The sequence below is a fragment of the Mandrillus leucophaeus genome, unplaced genomic scaffold, assembly GCF_000951045.1.
Source record: "Mandrillus leucophaeus isolate KB7577 unplaced genomic scaffold, Mleu.le_1.0 Scaffold282, whole genome shotgun sequence".
Classification (NCBI taxonomy): Eukaryota; Metazoa; Chordata; class Mammalia; order Primates; family Cercopithecidae; genus Mandrillus; species Mandrillus leucophaeus.
The window spans coordinates 1,343,768-1,366,273 of record NW_012102943.1 but is presented as its reverse complement, the minus strand read 5'-3'; the positions used below and the strand labels follow the sequence as shown (position 1 = coordinate 1,366,273).

The 22,506-nt window shown below is 44.0% G+C and overlaps 1 protein-coding gene across 1 annotated transcript; it reads left to right on the top strand.

Annotated features, from left to right (window-relative positions):
• The first annotated feature begins 1,956 nt into the window (after positions 1-1,956).
• Positions 1,957-21,666, top strand: SMIM3 (small integral membrane protein 3). The gene is made up of 2 exons (XM_011985319.1): positions 1,957-2,959; positions 20,343-21,666. The coding sequence occupies exon 2, from the start codon at positions 20,354-20,356 to the stop codon at positions 20,534-20,536; it is 183 nt and encodes a 60-aa protein (XP_011840709.1). The 5' UTR covers positions 1,957-2,959; positions 20,343-20,353; the 3' UTR covers positions 20,537-21,666.
• Positions 21,667-22,506: the final 840 nt, after the last annotated feature.

Sequence of the window (22,506 nt, the reverse complement as noted above, 5' to 3'; positions counted from 1 at the left end):
AAATAATTGTGAGTCATACATATGTTTAGTAAAGATTAGTAAAAACAAGGAAGAGAATTATTTACCCGCTTATTCCAGTTTAGAGTTCGGGTGGCCAGAGCCTATCCCGGCAGTTCAGGGCTCAAGGTAGTAACCAGTCCTGGACAGGATGCCATCCCATCGCAGAGCACACTCACACACACCCACAGTCATTCACGCTGGGGCTACACACCAGTTTGCCTAACATGCACATCTGCGGGACGTGGGAGGAAACCGACCAGGGTACCTGGGGAAAATCCACGAAGACATGAGGAGGACATGCAAACTCCACACAGTTATCAGGGAAACAATTTTTTTTCCTCATCAACGTTATAACAGAAGGATGTTATTCAGGGGTCTGCTGTACATGAATAAAATCTTTACTCATCATAATTGTACCAGATGTGAGGAATAGGTCTCATTTTATTATGGAGCTTGGGTGGGCTACTGGGTGTCAGACTCAAAATTTTGGTTTTGTGATTTCTAATACAATAGATCATATTATTCCCCACAACAAAAGAAATACACCTGTACAAGTCAAAAATGAAAAGAAAAAGTCTTGTGTAGATATAATTCCTAGAGAGGGTATTTGCTATGGATTGCATCCTAATGGGGGCCTCAAAAGGCAGTGTTTTTTTTTTTTTTTTTCTGGAGACAGAATCTCACTCTGTTGCCCAGGCTGGAGTGCAGTGGGGCAATTCGGCTCACTGCCGCCTCTGCTTCCAGGGTTCAAGCGATTCTCCTGCCTCAACCTCTCCAGTAGCTGGGATTACAGGGGCCTACCACCACGCCTGGCTAATTATTGTATTTTTATTAGATACAGGGTTTCACCATGTTGGCCAGGCTGGTCTCGAACTGCTGACCTCAGGTGATCCACCCGCCTCAGCCTCCCAAAGTACTGAGATTACAGGCATGAGCTACCACCCCTGGCCAAGGCCATGTTTTGATGGCAGCCAATGTCATTAGACTACAACTTCTAATGTACAAGTTCCCCCCCAGTATCAGGGGCTCTCTAACAGAGTATTACTTATTTCTTTCAGGTCCTGATGGTTTTCTCTTTGGAGTGGTTGTAACAGAGGGCCAAAGAAGTTGTGAGTTGTTTTCTGGCTTTTGCTGTAACAAAAGCTTGTTGAAATTGGCTATTTCCCCTCCTCATACATCCAGCACAGCATCCATTATTCTTCCCTTCAGTGCTCTCTTAGCAAAATCAGTCCAGCTGAGGCAGCAGACTTAACATGGTATGCTCCTGTGGGGATTCAAACTTTATTTCTGGCTTGCTTTTAGGGTCCCAGGGCAAGTCGATATTAAAGAGATACTAATAAACTGCTAAATGGAAAGCGAGACTAGGCCTCAGCTGGCTCCAGTCCTGAGCTTCTGCCTTGTCCCAGAGGGTAGCCAATGTTGACAGCAGGGTACATGGAGTTACCAGTTGTCCACCCAAGGGAACTCTCATCCCCTTCACTAACCAGGGAAAATGTTGTATTAAGATTGTCCTCCTGTTGCAGTGAGCTGAGATCGTGCCACTGCACTCTAGTCTGGGTGACAGAGCGAGACTCCTCTGCGGGCAGAAAGAAAAAAAAGATTGTCCTCCTTCAACTCTTTTTTTACTATTATATGAGAGTTTTGTATTAAACTATTCAGAATTGGGTTGTCCTTGTTTTTAGGTTCCCACACTATCTCTTTTGAATAAAACATGTTGTTGGGACAGCCCTTAGGGTTTTTGTCAAATCATTTCTCCTGTGAATCCCCTTCATCCTCGCTGTCCTTCACTTAAGAAACTAACATCTGATAATAATGATTTAGAGGTCATTTCTGCTGACCTCATCCCTGAATCAGAGGGAACAGCAAGGAGTAAGTTCTAAGTTTGGGGCCCACACCATATCAAATTTAGGCCTGGGGAAGGCAGTATGGCTCTTTCCAAACCCTCCAAAACACTACTGGGCTCCAAGACTGCTCAAAGTCTCACTGATAGTCAAGGCTTGTGCTCCCTTTTTCAGAAGAGTAAGATTAAAGAAAACTACTGTGAATTAAAAAGTGTGGGTACCAAGATGGGACGGGAGTCCCCTCTCACTCTGTGGATGACATGGAGGGGGCAGAAGATTGCAGAATTGGCATTGTCCTGCATGGAAGCTGGGCCACCCACAGTGGCGTGGGAAGCCTCTCAGATGCTGGATTCTAATGGGCTCTTGATCACCTTGGATTGGGCTATTTCATTGTTATCGCAAAATAAACAGGACGCTCAAAGTAATGTTATGGCAGAGAACCAACCAGCTTCACACTGGTCCTCTAAACCAATTCTCACAACAGGGCTGGGAGACAGGTGTTACCTTTCCACTTTACAGAGAATGAAACAGAGAGGCAAAGCCTTCGAAGGACCCTATACTTCGGACATTGCAAAGCAGGATCTGAGTCCCGGCTCCTCCGTCCAGCTAGACTTTCTTTCCTATGTCTAGACTATAGCTGGAAAGGTCCTGGAGGACACATTTTAGGCCAACCCTCTCCGTTTACAATCCAGAGAGCGGAGACCCCCGAGAAGCCAAGTGACTTGTCCGAGGCTACGCGGCGAGTGTGTGGCAAGGTAGGAGGGAAGACCGAGACGCCCTGGTCTCTCCTTTCTCTCGCAGGTTCCTTTTTCCCGGTGCACAGCCCGCAGGGGACGCTGGAGGAGGAGCTGAGCCGGAGTTGCCGTGGCCCCGGGCCGGGGCGTTCCGGGGGCGGTCCCCAGCGGCCGCGCATTCCAGAGCCAGTCGCGCGTCCCGGACGCTCTTGCGCGCTCCCGCCTCCCGGGGCAGCCGGGGCACGTTCCGGGCGCTGCCTGGGGCTGAGGTTCCTGGCCTGGGGGTCGCTTCCATCCGCCAGATCCCATGCAGTCCTGGGGACCCTGAGAAGCACCGAGCCATCCCTGCCCCAGGAACTTTCCGCAGACTCGCCGCCATCTGGAGTGAGTGGAGCCACCGGGGGGTTGTTTGTGGGGACTCTGGCAGAGCGGAGCTCTTGGGACTTGCGACCTACCTCTAGTGCGGCCCCTTCCCCAGGGCTCCCAACGTTCTTCTTAAGTCCGTTCTCTCCTCCCCCATTCTCCCTTTTCATCACTTTTGTATTTCTTGCCCTTACCCCCTCCTCCTTTTTCTCCCGCTGTCAGCCCCTAAGTTCGAGCTCACTCGTGCACAGAATTTTGGGCCTGGGGGAGGCGGAGCTTGGGTGGGCGAGCCCCAGCCCCACTCGGAGACTGGCTTCTCTCTGGGTCCCCTGCCCTTGCCTTCTCGGGAAGCCTCCTCCTCGGGCGGACTGCCACCTCCTGGCTCTCCAGGCCCAGCGTCAGGATTCAGCGCCCGGGCCTGCGCACCTGCTTGGGCGCTGTGCTGGGTTTCGGTCTTTGCACTTATCTGTCCCCCTTTTCTCGAGGCTCCGTGTGGAAGGCGCCAGGAGTTTGGAGTCGAGAGTGGCGAGTTCCAGCCCTGGTTCTATCACTAGCTGCTTCACCATCCTTGTTTTTCCATCAGTGAAACGAGGAAAACATTTTTTGCGTGCAGAAAGCAAGCGAGAAAGGACGTGAGCAAAGTCTCTTGGAGAGAAGCCTTTCTTCAGGCTTCCTCCTGCTGGTTATCTCTGCCTTTCCTGAGGACGTAGTTGTTCCAGCTGCCGGTTCTTTTGCTCCCTACTCTCCCCCATGCCAGTTTCTTGAGGGTAGGGACTGCCTGTCCATCGTCATCTTTGAGGCATCCTCAGCTCTTGGCATAGGGCCTGGCTAACAGTAAGTGCTCCATACATAGGTACTGAATGAAAGGATGAAAGGGGTAACCCCCCCCCAAATTGAAACAAACCTCAGGGGCTGTTATTCTGATTGAGGGCTAAGCTGGGCTCTTACTCATGCAGCTGCACTTGTTTCTTCTGGACCAGCTGGAATCCTGCTGCACCTGGGGGCTGAGGAATCTCTAGTTCGTCTGTAGTGAATACTAAGGTCCTTAAAGCTCCAGGGTGTGGTGGTGAAGGCTGCACAATCACACAAGTATCAGAGATTCCTTGAACATCTGCTATGATGCGTGCTGCTACTGCAGTGGGCACATAGTTTGGAAGAATTGGGGATGCCTGAATGAGGTGGAGGTGGGAGTGGAAAGAACGGTTCTCTGCAGGTTAGGAGACCCTCTCAGTTACCCTAATGGAGGCATTTCCCCTCTCTGGCCCTTGCCTTCCCCATCTGTAAAATGAAGACGCGGGAGTGGAACAGATGTTTGTTTGTCTGTGGTTGAGCGTAGCATGCTCTTTGGTTTATGCAGGTCGCACAGCAGCCATCTAGACACACGCAAGGCAGCACAGCTGAGCTTTAGGACATCATGTGCTTCTGCAGTGACAACCGAAAAAAACAAAAAGTGTTTTCCTGCTCCAACCGGGCCCTCCTGTTCCCAGCCGTCCTGGGACTGTGAATCATGCTATGGGGGTTACAAGTCATGCTTCATGAGGTCTCCCACAACTGACCTCTCCAAACCTCAGAACTGTGGCTCCATGACACAAAAGATCTGGGGCGTCCCAGAGAACAGCCAGAGAACCACTGAGCTGCAGTGAGGTGTTAGAGATGCCAAACAAATGAGAGACTCTGGGGACCTGTGGTCAGGTCAGATCCCAGGCCCTTGGGGGTGACGGACCAAGGGAATAACGGCCGGTCACAGCCTCAGATGCTTTTCCAGCCATATGCCAATCCTTTAAACATTGTGCCTCCATTTCTTCTCTATGGATTGAAACATGCAAACAGAGGAAATACCTCCAAGAAAAGAGGATATCTTGGTTGAGCGTGACAGTGGTATAAAAAATGGGCACGGGTACTCACAAACACAGTTTATTGGAGTATAGGAGTAAATCTTAGCATTGCCACACCCTGCCTTGTCCTCCCCAACCCTGACTGGCCCAGTAAGCGGAATCATGTTATAATGATCATACTTGCCATTTACTGAGTACTTACTATAAACTAGGCATGACTCTAAGCATTTTACTTGTATTAACTCATTTAGGCTTTACCACAATCCTATTAGGGAGGGACTGTCATCACCTCCATTTTGTGGATGAGGAAACTGAGGTCCAGAGAGAGTGACTCACCCATGATCACACAGAAAGTAAGTGGCAGAGCTGTAATTTGAATGCAGGCACCCTGGCTCCAGGGCCTATCCTCTGAACTTCATTGGAATTGGAGGGAACCAGTTTCAGATCTTGCCTCTGTCACTTACTTTCAGGGTGACCTGGGAGAAGTGAAGTGAGAATTTGATAGTCACTGTTCTAGTGGATCCCTGGAGACCTAGTACCCTTCCAACTTACTAGGGAAGCAGAAGGTGAACCTCAAGAGATAATGGAGACATCTAGCAGTGAAGGCTTCGAGTTAGGTAGTTAGGAAGGGGAACTGCTCAGAAGTATAATTGCCTAGCACATTAAACAACAGCAAGCCAGATTCCACGTCTAAACCGTATACTTTAAATTGCTTAGTTGTGTATACAAAGAGCTTCCTGATTTTATTGATTTGCACTCTGATTGGCTGATTGGATGTTTCTTGCTAGTGACCCACTATATAGGATCATATTCAAGATTCTGGGGACCAGGACATAGATGTCTTTGGGGGTGGTGGTGGGCATTATTCTGCCTTCTATACACATGAGGCCCACTTTGGGAGAGAGACCTGTTGAGGCTCACACATTGAGGCAAGGCACTACCACCACCCGGTGCTCTTGCAGCTCTGTCCCGGAGCACCCTACCAGCCCCTCTCATGGACAGTCTCCTTTGTTAGCCTGACACACAGCAGGCACTTAGTCACTGGCAAATAGCAATGATGGATGGTAGTGCCTTAAACAGGATGCTGGGGATTTGGCCTGGGCTTTCTCCTCTGCTAGCTCTCTGTTGGTTTCTAAGACTCTGTAATTGGCTGGGTCAGATGGTACGTGCGGTCTTACACAGCTCTGGCTGTGTTCCGATCTCTTTGCAATATCCTGGTGTTTTTCCATTTTTGCAGCCACAGAGGAGCAGATGGAAACTCAGGCAGGTCTGTAGCCTGTTAGGAAGTTTGGAGAGACAGGGGCCAGTTGGGGTGAAATGAGAACACAGTGCTCCTTTGGGACTTTGGGACAGTGGAGAAAAGCCTGTTATTTGATTCATTTCACAGTTTTGGTAGTTGTATGTCCTGTCCATTCCTTCGTCTGGCCCCTTTATTTGGACCAAAGGTCCCTGGTGAAATGACTGTGCTGGGTTGGTAAATGTTTGAGGCTGTTACACAATGGGAGGAGAAATAATACTGCTAAGAGTAAATGTGAAGCTGGTATGGCCTTCTCATAATGGACTTGGCATGGGAAACCTGCCCCCCCTTTTATCAGCCTCCCTGTCCTCTTCTGAGAACAGAAAGATTCACATCTTGGGCAACAACGCTGCTCTCCTCACCCCTGTCCCCCCTCCCCACCTCAGTGCCCAGCTCCTGAGCACATGGTGTCAGAACTCGAATTTGAACTTCTCAGTCCAAGCAAATCAACAAGTGGGAACCCTAGAGGACTTCATTCTGAAAGGCCAGTTCTCTTCTGCCTGGTATGTACAGGGTGGGCTGGGAAAGAAAGAGGCCCCCATAATCCTTCCTGAATGTACAAAGAGCGCAGAAAATGATAAAATCAGAGGATGTCATGTTATTTTGGAGATAGGATTCTGACTTTTAGGATCATTGGGACTTTTGCAGGGATGAGGATTCTTTCTGGACCTCTTCAGTCAATTAGGTTCCACGAGTGAGCTCACATCTGAAATAGTCTTCCCATACTCATTTCTTCATTGATTTTATATTTTTTGGCACTTATGATATGCCAGGCCCTGTGATAGGTGCTGAGGACACAGCAATACACAAGAGCTGAGGCTTCTGCTATCCTTGTGCTTGCATTTGAGGGACCAAATGAACAAATCTTTAGCCTGATAGGGAAAAAGCCAATAAAAACAAACAAGCAACAAACAAGCTAATTTTAGATTGTGAAAAGCGTCTGCAGAAAATAAAACAAGATAAGAGTGGTAGTTTAACGGAGTGGGTCTGGAAAGACCTTACTAAAACGTAACATTTAGATTGAGGTCATGGACATTGAGGCAGTGGACAGGGGAGGAAAAGAGCATTCTGAGAAGAAGCAGCAAGCACAAAGGTCTTCAAGTGGGACCGGCCGCCAGGACACAGTTGTTAGGGTTCCCCAGGCTACAAAGTGACTAGTATGGCTCCATCTAGGAACCTGAATTGCCATCTCTGGCTTAAATGTTCCATTCTTTCCTGACAACCTCAGCAGCATCTTCTGAGGGTGGAACCTTTTTGGAAGGGGTCCTATAAGGTGGACAACGCTGGCAAACCCTCTAGTCCTGTGCCCTGGGAACCATCAGCCTTGTTCAAATTCTGCAAAATACTTGAAGAGTTATGCATCTTTGGACGCCCCAGCATCAGTAACTCGGAGCTGGTTATGGCTGTCTGCTCTCTGGCCACCGTGGCTGGTGGACACAAAACAGCAGCAGCATGGTCTGCACAGAGCGCTGGCAGTGCTGGGCTAAGGCCACACCTGCAGGAAGCCGCCTGCCTCTATCTGCCTTGTCTCCCACTTTGAGATCATTAAGCTTGCCTGCCAGCAGGAAGTCACTCCTTTTATTGCCTTCTTCCTCAGTGAACTCTCTGGCAGTAAAACCTGTTGGATAACCATTGGCAAGCTCTCAAAAGTTGACTGTTAGCTGCAGCTCAAATGTGGAGGGTGTAAGTTTCCGGTGGGAGGTTCAAGCTGGGGACAACTTAAAATTTTTTTACTTAAAAAAACTTTTCACTGTGGTTTCCTACATTGGTCCCAGATCAGTCACGAAGCAGGCACGACACCCTAACTAATGGCAGAGCCTCTGAACTCTTTTTTTTTTTTTTTTGAGACAGAGTCTTACTCTGTCACCAGGCTGGAGTGCAGTGGTGCGATCTTGGCTAACTGCAACCTCCGAGTTCAAGCAGTTCTCCTGCCTCAGCTTCCCGAGTAGCTGGGACTACAGGCATGCCCCACCACACCCAGCTAATTTTTGTACTTTTAGTAGAGACAGGGTTTCACCATGGTGGCCAGGATGGTCTCCATCTCTTGACCTTGTGATTTAGGAACAAGGCTGGGTTCACTAGCTCAGCTTAACTTTGTGAAGCCCTTACTGTGTACCAGGTGTTGTCCTAAGTGCTTTATGTGCATTAGCTCATTTAACCTCCAGAGCATCCCTATGAAGTGGTTACAATTATTAGTTATTATTTCCGTTTTACAAATGAGGAAACTAAAGCTCAAAGAGGTTAAACCTCTTGCCAAAGCCACCAGGACTCCATATGCTACAACACATCATGTATCTCATCAACTCTGGGCTTTGTTGATAACATCTATTCTGCTCATCCTGCCTTTCCCCACAAGCTTTTTGTTTTATCAGTATCTGAGAGAGATGTCTTGAAATCTCCCACTATAATTGTAGACTCGTCTATTTCTCCTTATAATTCTGAGATTAGGTACATAAAAATAGAAAATCACTTTACCTTTCTGGTATCTCTAGTAATACTTTTTGCCTAAAAGTCTACTTGGCCTTATACTAGTATGGGGCTACCAGTGTAGGTGATTCATGCTTACACAGTGTTTCATTTGTATCCTTTGACTTTCAATCTTTCTAAGCCCCATGTGTCTCTTCTAAAAAATATATATGTATGTGTATATTTTATTTTTATTTGTATATACCCTAATGGTCCTTCTTAGTTTGGGCTTAAATCTACCATCTTTCTCTATGCTTTCTATTTGTCCCCTCTATTGTAAGTATTTGTTGTTGTTTTTCGCCTCTGCTGTTTTCCCCTGGAAATTATGCACTCTTTGATATTTTTAGTGGCTGCCATAGAGATTACAATATGCATCCTTGATTTAACAAAGTCTAATATGATTTGGTTCTTCTGCCCTTTCTTAGGCAATACAAGAAAATCAAAATACTCTAATTTTATTTCTTCCACAATTTGTTTGTTATTGTTCTTGAATACTTTAATTCTGTATTTTTTTTTTCTGAAAATGTCTTTTTTTTTTTTTTTTGAGGTGGAGTCTCGCGTTGTCGCCCAGGCTGGAGTGCAGTGGCGCGATCTTGGCTCACTGCAACCTCTGCCTCCCGGGTTCAAGTGATTCTCCTGCCTCAGCCTCCCGAGTAGCTGAGATTACAGGCGTGTGCCACGACATCTGGCTAATTTTTGTATTTTTAGTAGAGACGGGTTTCACCATGTTGGCCAGACTGGTCTTGAACTTTTGACCTCAAATGATCCGCCTGCCTTGGCCTCTCAAAGTGCTGGGATTACAGGCGTGAGTCACCGCACCCAGCCTGAAAATGTCTTATTGCACCATTATTCTTGGCAGTTATTTCTGTTCACCTCTTTGAAGAGATCATTCTGCTGTTTTTAAATTCCATTGTTTCTGTTGAGAAGTTGGTTGTCAATCTAATTGTTTCTTATTTAAAGATATTCTGTCTTATTTCTCTTTTATCTTTGGGTCTCAGCATATTTACTATTTTTTTTTTTTTTTAAATGGAGTCTCACTCTGTTGCTCAGGCTGGAGTGCAGTGGTGCCATCTTGGCACACTATAACCCCCACCTCCTGGGTTGAAATTATTCTCCTGCCTCAGCTTCCCAAGTAGCTGGGACTACAGATGTGTGCCACAATGTACTAATTTTTGTATTTTTAGTAGAGACAGGGTTCCACCGTGTTGACCAGGCTGGTCTCAAACTCCTGACCTCAAATGGTCCGCCCACCTCAGCCTCCCAAAGTGCTGGGATTACAGGCATGAGTCACCGCACCTGGCCAGATTTACTGTATTTCTAATCATGGATTCCAATTTATGTATTCTGCTAGGAGTTCATGGGACTTCTTTAGTATGCAAATTGGTGTCTTTCATCAGTTTTGGAAAATTCTGTTATTATTTATTCCAATATTGTTCTACTTCATTCTCTCTTTTCTCCTTCTGATACTCCAATATATTTATGTTGTACCTTGTCACTGTTTCCTCTATCTCTCTTACCTATTTTTTTCCGTATTTTCCATCCTTTCATTTCTCCCTACTTCATTCTAAGTATTTTCCCCTGATCTTTCCCCTGATTCCAGTTTACTAATTCTCTCTTTAACTATGGCTAATCTACTGAATTTTAAGCCCATCTACTGAGTTTTTAATTTCTATTATATTTTTCAGTTCTAGAATTTCTGTTTGGTTCTCTTTGTTGTTGTTGTTTTTTGAGACAGGGTCTCACTCTGTCACCCAGACTGGAGTGCAGTGGCCCAGTCATGGTTCACTGCAGCCTTAGCCTCCTGGGCTCAAGTGATCCTCCCACCTCAGCCTCCTGAGTAGCTGGGACTACAGGTGCACACCATGCCCGGCTAATTTTTAAAACTTTTTTGTGGAGACGGGATTTTGCCATGTTGCTTAGGCTAATCTTGAATTCCTGAGCTCAAGTGATCCACCTGCCTTTCCCTCCCAAAGTGCTGGGATCACAGGTGTGAGCCACTACTTGTAACCTCTATTCGATTCTTTTTATAAAAATCTGTTTATTCTTTCTTATAATTTCAAATTCTCTATCAAAATTCTCAGACTTGGAGTTTTTTCCTCCTTGAACATAGTAAGCAAAGTTATTTGAACTCTGTGTCTGTCTGATGACTGCAATACCTGGAGCCCCAGTAGACTTTTTTTCCTGTTGTCTGTTGTTTCTGACTATTTTGTTTGTATCATCCTGTCTTTTTCATTCTTTTTTTTTTTTTTTTTTGAGACGGAGTCTCACTTTGTCACCCAGGCTGGAGTGCAGTGGCACCATCTCGGCTCACTGCAAGCTCCGCCTCCTGGGTTCACGCCATTCTCCTGCCTCAGCCTCCGAGTAGCTGGGACTACAGGCGCGCACCACCACGCCCGGCTAATTTTTCGTATTTTTAGTAGAGACGGGGTTTCACCGTGTTAGCCAGGATGGTCTCGATCTCCCGACCTCGTGATCCTCCCGCCTCGGCCTCCCAAAGTGCTGGGATTACAGGCGTGAGCCACCGTGCCCGGCTCTTTTTCATTCTTGATTAATTTTGGTTATGTGTTGGACCTTTTATTTGTAAACAAAACATAATTTGAGACCTATCATGATGTTATTGCCTCCAGAGAGGATGTATATTTGCCTCTGCCAAGCACCTGGAGATTCCTTAATTTAATTTCAGGAGCTATGATAATGCAAAGCTGAGTTGTAGTCTCTGGGAGGGCTGGTGTACTTCCAGTTCGTCTTTAGCACTAAGGGTGCTTTTTAAGGTCCAAGCTCAAAGTGCAGAAGTTTTACTCTCCCTCTCTTGGCAGTCTTGGACTCCAGCTTTTGTCCTCTTAGTCTCCTGAGTCTGTCAGAACTGCTTAGTCTCCATTCTTCAGTAGGGGAAAATGACAGGCTCTCCTCTCTAGATTTTTGCCTTCTCCCAGAAAAGTGGGACCACAAAAACCTGCATGAAGCTTAGAGTCCTGCTTTTTCTCAAGCAATGAAGAATGGAAATTCTTCATTATTTCGTTGGCTCTTAGTGCCTTCAAGCAGGTTTTTTTGGTCCCACTTTTCTAGCTGTCTTCAGTAAAAGAACTGGTCCAAATTGTCTAGTTTACCATTACCAGAATCAGAAGTCCTGATCTTTGTAGATTGCATATCTCTTCTTAATTCTGTAAATATGGAATGGCCTTCAGCTAGAAACAGTGTTTGACCTGGACTTAGAAGAAAGCTGTGGGTCTGGTATACTCCGTGCTTATAAACTGGGTCTGTGTGGACTCTTTGAAGGTAGCGTAGTGGTAAGTGCCGAATCAGGATTCCTGAGTTTGAATCCTGTTCGCTTAGCTTTATGATCAATGTCTGGCTAACCTCTCTCAGTTTTAGTTTTCATAGCTGTAAAATCCCCACATAGGATTTTTTTGAAGTTTTAGTATGTTAATGAATGGGATTTGTTAAGCAAATACAAATAATCCAAATTTGGGAAATAAAACAATTATTTTTGTTTTTACAAATTTAAACAAATACAATTTGTTAAACAAATGCTGGCTCGTATGATCCTGTGTTTGAGGAAATAAGGGAAGTGGTATTTCACTTCTCTGTGCTTCTTGAAGCACAGAGTCATAAGGAGTAAGTAATAGTAAGTCCTGAGAGAGTACCTTGCAAATACCAAGTGCTTGACATATGAATAAATGAATGAATATCCTGGACTGAGTTACTTGTCATGATAGCACTGAACCAAAACCAAAATCAATATTGTCCTGTCAGAGAGGAAAAAGTTGCTTGCTAGTGAGTCTGGCGAGTAGATAACACGGGCTTGTTGCCTTGAATCCAGTTACCCTAAAACCATAAACTTGTGGGAAATTTTAATTTATGAAATTTATATAATTTTTATATAACTAGAAAACTTGCCAAATGGTGGGATTGGCTGGAACAAGGATTCTTTCTTTTGTAAAAGAACTTTTCGTTACTTAAGAAAAGTGGTCCCAGAAGTAAAACTTGGTGTTTTCTAATCAGGCAGCAGGGCTTCCCCTTGCCTGCCTAAATTGGATCAAGTGGAATATTTGATAGAGGGGATGAATTTTCTACCTTTGGAAAAGTAAAATTTGACCAGGTGCAGTCGCTCATCCTTTGGGAGACTGAGGTGGGTGGATCACTTGAGGCCAGGAGTTTGAGACCAGACTGGCCAACATGGCAAAACCTCATCTCTACAAAAAATACAAAAATTAGCCAGGCGTGGTGGTGCACGCCTGTAGTCCCAGCTACTCAAGAGGGTGAGGCACGGGTTTGCTTGAACCCAGGAGGCAGAGGATGCACTGAGCTGAGATTGCACCACTGCACTCCAGCCTGGGCAACTGAGCAAGACTCTGTCTCAAAAAAAAAAAAAAAGTAAAAAGTTTTTTTCCTCTTTTGTAGAAACTACATTCCCCCCCACCCCCCACATTCAGTTTTGTTAGTGGATACAAAATAGTCATTTTGGGATTATTGACTTTTCCATTAAATTGGCTAAGTTACTTAACTACTATGGACTGAGGAGGAGCAATGGTGTGTCCAGTTCACAGCGCTGGTGGTATAGGGCCTGTGACCTGATAGGATGGCATGTTTGGTACTAGTGGCTTTTCTGCTGGTGAGCTCAGGGTTGTTTCAGTGCAGTTTCTTAAACAAACTTATACTGAACATATGTCAAAGTTTATTATTTTTTAAGGAGGCAAATAGCAGATAAAGTGTGCTGGTTCAAAATAACGAGAGTTTAGGCCTGACTGATGTTTTACTTCCTATGGTCATAAAAGCATCATATTCTTATCAGTGATAGGCATAAATTTGTGACATAAATGGTTTGGGCCATATCCCACATGAACCATTAATCAGAAATATCAAGCAATATATCTGTGAGGCAAATGATAAATTAATCTATGACTATTATGTTAGACATACCAATAAACAAGGTTTTACGCATTCATGCCAGAGAGGTCAAATAGAAGTCACCTAGGAGAAGCTTAGAGTCCTGCTTTTTCTCAAGCAAATATTTCTAGTGTGCAATTAAAGATGCTGAACATATGGTTTCCTTAGCTTTTACTTGGTAGACAATATTTTTCTTTCATAGTAGGGAGAGGTGGAAGTGACTGGAACCCGTGTTACATGGGGAAGAAGAGCGCAGTGAAGGACATGTTTGAGTATGGAGAAGAGTGAAATGGAGATAGAGCTCCCTGTGCCCTCTGACACCTGACTACATCTATGGCCAGCCTTAGAATCCTGAAACAGTAGCTCTGGAAGGGCCCTTGGAGAACACTGCAACTTGTGGCTTTCAAACTGTGTTCTGAGGAGCCCAGGGAGTCGAGGGGACACTGAACAGTGCTGCTGCCCTGCCGATATAAACCCACTGCACTGAGCAGGCATGCCAAAAGACAGCTGGGAAACATTTCTTCCAATTTTTTTCAGTTAGAAGAAAAAAATGACTTTAATTTCATAACATGTAAAGTTTGTGTGTTCTGGTGTAGTACTGTTTTTAGTTTGAGTTGCGTGTGTGAAGGGAGTGGGCACCCTCATCTCTAGTGCTTAGGGTCTCTGAGGATGTGTATTCAGCCCTGCTGGGTAGGTAGGACTGCATGCTTCCCCCGCCAGCCCCCCCACTTTCCAGGCTCTACTAGAGCAGCCTTATGTTAGCTGTTGGGTATTGGGGTTAGAAAGACCATTTCTTTTTTTTTTTTTTGAGACGGAGTCTCGCTGTCTCTCCCAGGCTGGAGTGCAGCAGTGCAATCTTGGCTCACTGCAAGCTGCGCCTCCCAGGTTCACGCCATTCTCCTGCCTCAGCCTCCTGAGTAGCTGGGACTACAGGTGCCCGCCACCACACCCAGCTAATTTTTTGTATTTTTAGTAGAGACGGGGTTTCACCATGTTAGCCAGGATGGTCTTCATCTCCTGACCTCGTGATCCACCCGCCTCGGCCTCCCAAAGTGCTGGGATTACAGGCGTGAGCCACCGCGCCCGGCCAGAAAGACAATTTCATCTGCAAAAGAGTAATATTGGTACAGTCTAGGATACGGGTTACAGAATAATTTCATTTATTCATCTACTTGTTCTGTTTTGTTTTAGTTAGGGGCAGCGACATGATCAGATCTATGTATTTGAATGATTATTCCCTTAAGGAGTGAGAGGGAAGACCCCCTGGACCTCAGTTTCACCATCTGTGAAATGGCACTGGTTCTGCCTTTAATGTTCCAGGATTCTTGATTGTGGATGAGCCCTGAAGCCTGAGTTCCTGTATCTGACAGGCTTTGCTTATAAAATCAGCCAGGGTGATTATGTATTCCTGGCATTTGAAGTCACGAAGACTGATGTGAATGGGTTTACAGGAAAGGGTTGTTGTGGGGTTCCTTTAGTCTAAGGCAGCTAGCTGTTGATGTAGTCAGGAGACCGCAAAGAATGATTTATCCCACCCCCGGTCCTCTGACAGTTTCAACCTCCTGTGACTCATGCTTCTGTGTCTTAGACCTTGGAGAAAGTTACTCCATTTCCTAGGCTGAGACAGGGCCAGCCTGTGCTTCTGTATCCTCTGCAAGCCTTGGCAGATAATCCTATGGTCCTGGGGAGCTTTGTCAGAGGCTTCTCCTTCATCTGGGAACTTGCCCAGATCTGCCCAGCCTGGCTGCAGAGCACCTGGAAATCAATTCCCAAGTCTTAATTCCAGAAAAGGCCTTAGAGGTCTTAAAGATTTGTTGAGTCCAGAGGTTCCCAAATTTGACTGCATGTTGGAATCACCTGTACAATGGGAAAAAAGGGGTCCTCCTCATCCCCTTTGAGTCTAATTCAGTATGTATGGATTGAGACCCAGAAATCAGTGTTCTTTTATACTGTCTTAAGGTCACTTACCATGGTATATGGCATTTGGTGACTACTGATCTAGTCTCATCTCTTAATTTTATTTGATTTTAAAATTGTATATATGTGTTTTTACTTTTTAAGACAGAGAATTATTAAGACAAAAACAAAAAAAGCCTCTTTGTCCCCTTAACCCAGTTGGCATAAAAAATTAGAAGTAATAAATGCTCATGTTGAGAAAATTCAAATGGCATAAAATCATGTTTTATGAATGAAGAATGAAAAGCAAAACCTCTTATTCCTAGTCCAGCTCCCGAAAAGGTAACCACTATTAACACTTTCTTGAGAGTACACTCAGAAAGTAATTTTCCTATATATATCCTCACCTATTTACATACTTAATTCTATAAAATCTGAACCAAAGGAATCATCCTATATACACTGTTCTACACTTTATTTTTATTTTTTCCACTTAAAACTTTTGGAGCTCACTACAGATCAGATTCCTCTTAAATCTACCACCAGAGGCTTTGCTTTCTGCTTCTATGGGTCTGATATTTTTAGCTTCCATATATAAGTGAGAACTGGAGGTATTTGTCTTTCTGTGCCTGGCTTATATCCTGCAGTATAATGTCCTCATGTTCATCTATGTTGTTGCAAATGGCACTAATTTCCTTCTTTTCTAAGGCTAAATAGTATTCCATTGAGTATATGCCACATTATCTCTATCCATTCATGGTTGATAGACACTTAGGTTTATTCCATAACTTGGCAATTGTGAATAAAGCTGAAATTAACATGGGAGCGCAGAAATCCCTTTGACATACTGATTTCAGATCCTTTGGTTATATGCCCAGAAGTGAGATTACTGAGATCATATAGTGACTCGATTTTCAGTTATTTGAGGAACCTCCATTCTGTTTTTCAAAGTAGCTGTATTAATTAAGTAAATTAATATTTGTAATGCATTTGGAACAATGATTGATGTGGAGTAAGCACTATATACTTGTTAAATGAATGAATGAATGGGTGAGTGAATAAATACATGAAAATTGCTGCACGGCATCCCATTATATAGATATACCCTTCTTTATTTTACTGTTAGTGGATGCTTGCTGTGTCTATTGCCTTAACAAATAATGCAGAAAGTAACGTCCTTGTATGTATTTCTTGGGTACTCTCCTTGGGGTATGGTGATCAATACCTTACTTAGGGTGGCAACAGTGGACATGGAGTCAAAGGCATTAAAAAGGAAAAGTTAGTGATTAGATAAGAATAGGAAGTAGGATTGCAATTAGGAATTTTGCTTGGAACCTAGAATCACAGAATTATCGATCTTACATTTGAAAGGAACTGCAGGAGATAATTCCAGCCTTGCGCCCTCTGGGCAGGGAATGTATTACATCAATGGTTCCCAAGCTGTGCACTGAAGTGTCCTGGGAGCCCCAGTGAACTCACTAGAAGGAGGGAAGTGCTGCAGAATTTTTAAGATTTTTGACAAAAATAGTGATATTTGACATCTCTCAGACCCTTTGCAAATGACTAGCTTAAGATAGTTCACAGTTTAACACTAATCTTACTGCATTCCTTTTGTTAATGTTATCATTTATGAAGTTGATTAAAAAAAATTTTTTTTGAGATGGTGTCTTGCTCTGTCACCCAGGCTGGAGTACAGTGGTGTGATCATGGCTCACTGTAGCCTAGACCTACTGGACTCAAGCAATCCTTCCACCTCAGCCTCCCAAGTAGGTGGGACCACAGGTACAAGCCACCATGCCAATCTAATTTTTAAAAAAATGTAGAGATGGTGTCTCACTATGTTGCTTAGGCTGGTCTTGAACTCCTAGGCTCAAGCAATCCTCCCACTTTGGATTCCCAAAGTGTTGGGGTTATAGGTGTGAGCCAATGCACCCAGCCTGAAGTTGATTTTTTGGTGGTTGCGTGGTATGGCAAGTACTGGGCAAAAATTAATATGGAATAATAAGTGAGGATAGCATTGTCCAGTATTATTCCAAAGTTTGAAAAGTTACACAGTATCCAGCAGGTGCATATATTCCATTAGTAACCAGTTAAGAATGAAATAAAAACTTTTTTTTTTCAATTTGTGTGTATTTTTTTTTTCAAACAGCTACTAAGTTGTTAGGCCATAAATACGTATTGAATTGTTTGATTGTGTCGTCTGTGATGTCTTTCAGCAGTGTTTTGTAGTTTTTCTTGTACAAAACACTGCTAAAAAGAAATCATAGATGATACAAACAAATGGAAATACATCCCATGCTCATGGATGGGTAGAATAAATATTGTGAAAATAACCCATACTGCCAAAAGCAATCTACAAATTCAAAGCAATCCCCATCAGAATACTACCATCATTCTTCACAGAATTAGAAAAAACAATTCCAAAATTCATATGGAACCAAAAAAGAGCCTGCATAGCCAAAGCAAGACTAAGCAAAAAGAACAAATCTGGAGGCATCACACTACCTGATTTCAAACTACACTATAAGGCCATAGTCACCAAAATAGCACGGTACTGGTATACAAATAGGCACATAGACTAATGGAACAGAATAGAGAACCGGGAAGTAAACCCAAATACTTACAGCAAACTGCTCTTCAACAAAGCAAACAAAAACATACAATAGAGAAATGACACCCTTTTCAGCAAATGGTGCTGGGATAATTGGCTAGCCACATGCAGGAGAATGAAACTGGATCCTCATCTCTCACCTCATACAAAAATCAACTCAAGATGGATTAAGGGCTTAAATCTGTGACCTGAAACTATAAAAATTCTAGAAGATAACTTTGGAAAAACCCTTCTAGACATTGGCTTAGGCAAAGATTTCATGACCAAGAACCCACAAGCAAATACAATGAAAACAAAGATAAATAGCTGGAACCTAATTAAACTAAAGAGCTTTTACACAGCAAAAGGAACAGTCAACAGAGTAAACAGACACACAGAGTGGAGAAACCTTCACAATCTATACCTCTAACAAAGGACTAATATCCAGAATCTACAACGAACTCAAACAAATCAGTAAGAAAAAACCAAACAATCCCATCAAAAAGTGGGCTAAGGACATGAACAGACAATTATCAAAAGATGTACAAATGTTCAAAAACAAATGAAAAAATGCTCAACATCACTAATGATCAGGGAAATGCAAATCAAAACCACAGTGTGATACCACCTTAATCCTGCAAGAATGGCCATAATAATAATAAAAAAAATCAGAAAACAGTAGATGTTGGTGTGGATGTAGTGAACAGGGAACACTTTTACACTGCTGGTGGGAGTGTAAACTAGTACAGCCACTGTAGAAAACAGTGTGGAGATTTCTTAAAGAACTAAAAGTAGGACTACTTTTTGATCCAGCAGTCCCACTACTGGGTATCTACACAGAGAAAAAGAAGTCATTATTCGAAAAAGATACTTGCACACGCATGTTTATAGCAGCACAATTCACAATTGCAAAATCATGGAACAAACCCAAATGCCCATCAATCAATAAGTGGATAAAGAAACTGTGATATATACGTAGGATGGAATACTACGCAGCCATAAAAAGGAATGAATTAACAGCATTTGCAGTGACCTGGATGAGGTTAGAGTCTATTATTCTAAGTGATGTAACTCAGGAATGGAAAGCCAAACATCATATGTTCTCACTGATATGTGTGAGCTAAGCTGTGAGGACGCAAAGGCATAAGAATGATAATATGGACTTTGTGACTTGGCGGGAAGAGTGAGAGGAGGGTGAGAGATAAAAGACTACAAATATGGTACAGTGTATACATGGGAGATGGGTGCACCAACATCTCACAAATCATCACCAAAGAACTTATGTAACCAAATACCACCTGTACCCCAATAACTTATGGAAAAATAAAAATTTAAAGGAATAAATAAATAAATTGTTTGAGCCTAACTACTTAATAAATTGAACTGCTCGGTATTTATTTTGACCTAGGGTGCAATTAAAAAATGACTAAGACACTAAGGATTCCGTGAATTGAAAACGACTGGGAACAGCTGATTTACATCCTTATCCATCTGAACTCTTTTAGCTGCAAATGAAAGACACCAAATGGACAACGCTTAAGCAAAAACAGGGAATTATTGGCTTGTATATCTGGGATGTCTAGAGTTGCAGATGGCATCAATCTTGGCTGGATTTAGGTGCTCATATGAGGTCACTGAGGCTCCATCTGTCTTTCCAGCTTTAGGACAGGCTCACCACTTTTGGGAGAGAGAGCCTTAGGCCAATTTTCTCCAGACTCACATCCTTTCAATTTAGCAATCCCAGGAGAAAGGATCATCTTTCCCAAGAGCTTGTGCATAAAAGCTCTGTGGGGAAGACTTTGGTTGACCTAGCCTTGGTCACTTTCCTAACTCTGATTTGTGGTTATGGAGATTTATAACGGTCAACTCTGGGTCACATATCCATCCCTGTGCTCAGGTCAGTGTCCCAACTAAATCACACAGATTAGGTAGGTTCTCCCCAGAAAGGGGAGAATGGGAGAAGGGGTATAGGACCAAAAACAGTGCATCTCTCATTTTACAGATGAGAGAACAGACTGGTAGTATGGTAACTTAATAGTTAAGCAGGAAGGCTTTGGAGTCCCACCCATCTGGGTTCACGTTCTTGGTCAAATTAATGACATCTTGTCTTTTAAGACTTTAGAGTCCTCATCTGTAAAATGGGTGTAACGGAAGGTAAAGACCAAGAAACAGAAAACAACAATTATAGTCCCTGCCTTATAGGATCAGTGGTTCAAGTAAGGACTGAATGTGTTAATAGACATAAAGTGTCTAGCACAGGTCTGGCAATAGGAAGCCCTCAGTAAATGAAGCCATTGTAATTACTAATCAGGAAACTTTAAAGTTTATATATCCAGTAAGTGACCCAGGCTTCTGACTCCTGAGGATTTCCTTCTAAGCAGGGAGGCAGGGAGAGAGTACACAACAGTGATCTTCCTTTCTTGTCTGTTGCAGAGTGAAGCAACATGGATGCAGTCAGCCAAGTCCCTATGGAAGTCGTGCTTCCCAAGCACATCCTGGATATCTGGGTTATTGTCCTCATCATCCTGGCCACCATTGTCATCATGACCTCGTTGTTGCTGTGCCCAGCCACTGCAGTCATCATCTATCGCATGCGGACTCATCCAATCCTCAGTGGGGCTGTTTGAGAGCCTCCCAAGAGGGCCGGGTGAGGGATGATGACAGGCATCCTGTCCCCAGCCTTTTCCTGTCTTCAGAAAAGCAGCAGGAGGGACTTTGGGACGTGGACCTGAGTTCTGGTTTTGATTCTGCCATGAGCCAGCTGTGTGAATTTGTTCAAGGGACCTAACTCTCTGAGTTCCAGGTTCCTTATCTTTCAAATGGGGATGGTGATCCCTGCCCTTCCTACCTCATAGGGGTGTGAGAACCACCTGCCTTAGTGGATGTGAAAGCTGTCTGTGAGCAGTAAAGCTGCCACAGATATAAAGGTGTTATGCTGAGTGCTGAGAAGCTTTGAAGAACCAGAGAACCTGATTGCTGATGATGGCATTAAAGGTGGTGAGGGAGATACTGGGGGCAGAGCAGACTTTGCCAGTGCCCCTCAGGTCAAACCAAGCCAAGAGCACCCTGTCCCCATTCCAAGGGGCCAGCAGCACTATGGCTCAAAGTTATTTTCTTTAAGGTGCCATTCCTTCATGTTCCTTCATGTTTTCTCAGTTTGGAAGGTGATGGGTAGAGCTTTCCAGAACCTCCTCTATTCCAGAATCTCTGCCCTTGTGTAATCTGAAGGAAGGCTGTGCCATCTTTGGGCACTGCCAAGGGAGTTGGGGTGATGGGCTTCTTTCTGCACTGGAGTCTCACACCTGTTAGTGTTGACACTCAAGCAGTGTTGGAAAATGCAGAGTGACTGAGTTCCCTGCCCAGCTTTCGGGATCTCTGGCCCCCATCCCTTTGTGTGTGTGTGTGTGTCCCTCTGCCCAGCTCCTGCTGTAATTAGCTCCACGTGTGCCCCCTTCACTCCCTCGCGCCAGCCCTGCAGCCAGCCTACAGCAATTATATTTTAAGAGGTGTTCCCAGGCTTTTGGGACCTACTGAAACAATGATGGTTATTTTAGATGTGATGATTTATATCTATGCAGAGCTGTTTCTGGACCACTCAAGCTCTTCAATACCACAATCAGGAGCATCTTGGGATTTATTAAATTATGTAAGAAGATAGTACAGATATCGGGATATTATTGTGTGAAAATGCTGCTTTTACTTTGATGTGATCTCATTGGTGTACACACCGATTTCCAATAAAGTGCTAGAATGTGCATGTCTGAGGTCTTTCTTTAAAGAGCAATTGTTAAACTCAGAACTCAAGTAAAAGCCTTACACTGAAGGTATGGGCCTTCGAGACAGTTTGAATATAGTAACAGAAAAGGGAAGAGGAGAATCAAATTTACTTCCAGGGCTCTAGCTTCAGCACATGGGTGCAGTTGTGCAGGTTACACATAGATAGTCCAGAGGGGAAGAACAGATTTTGAATATCACATTCAAAGAATGACAAAGAAGACCATGAATTTAGTATTGGACGTGTTGCATTTGAGGTGCTTGTGATATTCAGGTGGACACATTCAGGATGCAGTTGGAGATCTGAGTCTATTCTTGGGAAAGATGTTATGTCTGGTATTAGGGTACGGGGGATTAACCCCTATGGTAGATAATGCTGTACAAGCAGATAGGATCAGAATATACAGACTTAGAAGAGTGAGATGCTAAATGCAGAACTTGGCAGACACTAAATAGGAGGGGAAGGAGAATAGAAGGGGAAAAAAGAGAGATTGGATAGGTCCTATAATATGAGGTGTTTCAACAGAGGTGGAATAATACACACACACACACACACACACACACACATATATATATATATGTTTGTTTGCTTTTCAGTAGAGATAGGGTTTCACCATATTGGCCAGGCTGTTCTTGAACTCCTGACCTCAAGTGATCCACCTACCTCCACCTCCCAAAGTGCTGGGATTACAGGTATGAGGCACCACACCTGGCCCTAATAGTATTTTGTAGGTTAAGAAATGAGTAGGAGGTTAGGAAGTTGAGACAGTGAGAACAGAAACCTTTCCAGGAGTAGCACTGTAATACAGAGGTAAGAGTTACA

Coding starts and splice junctions, on each gene's coding strand:
- SMIM3 (XM_011985319.1), top strand. CDS start 20,354: ATGGATGCAGTCAGCCAAGTCCCTATGGAAGTCGTGCTTCCCAAGCAC.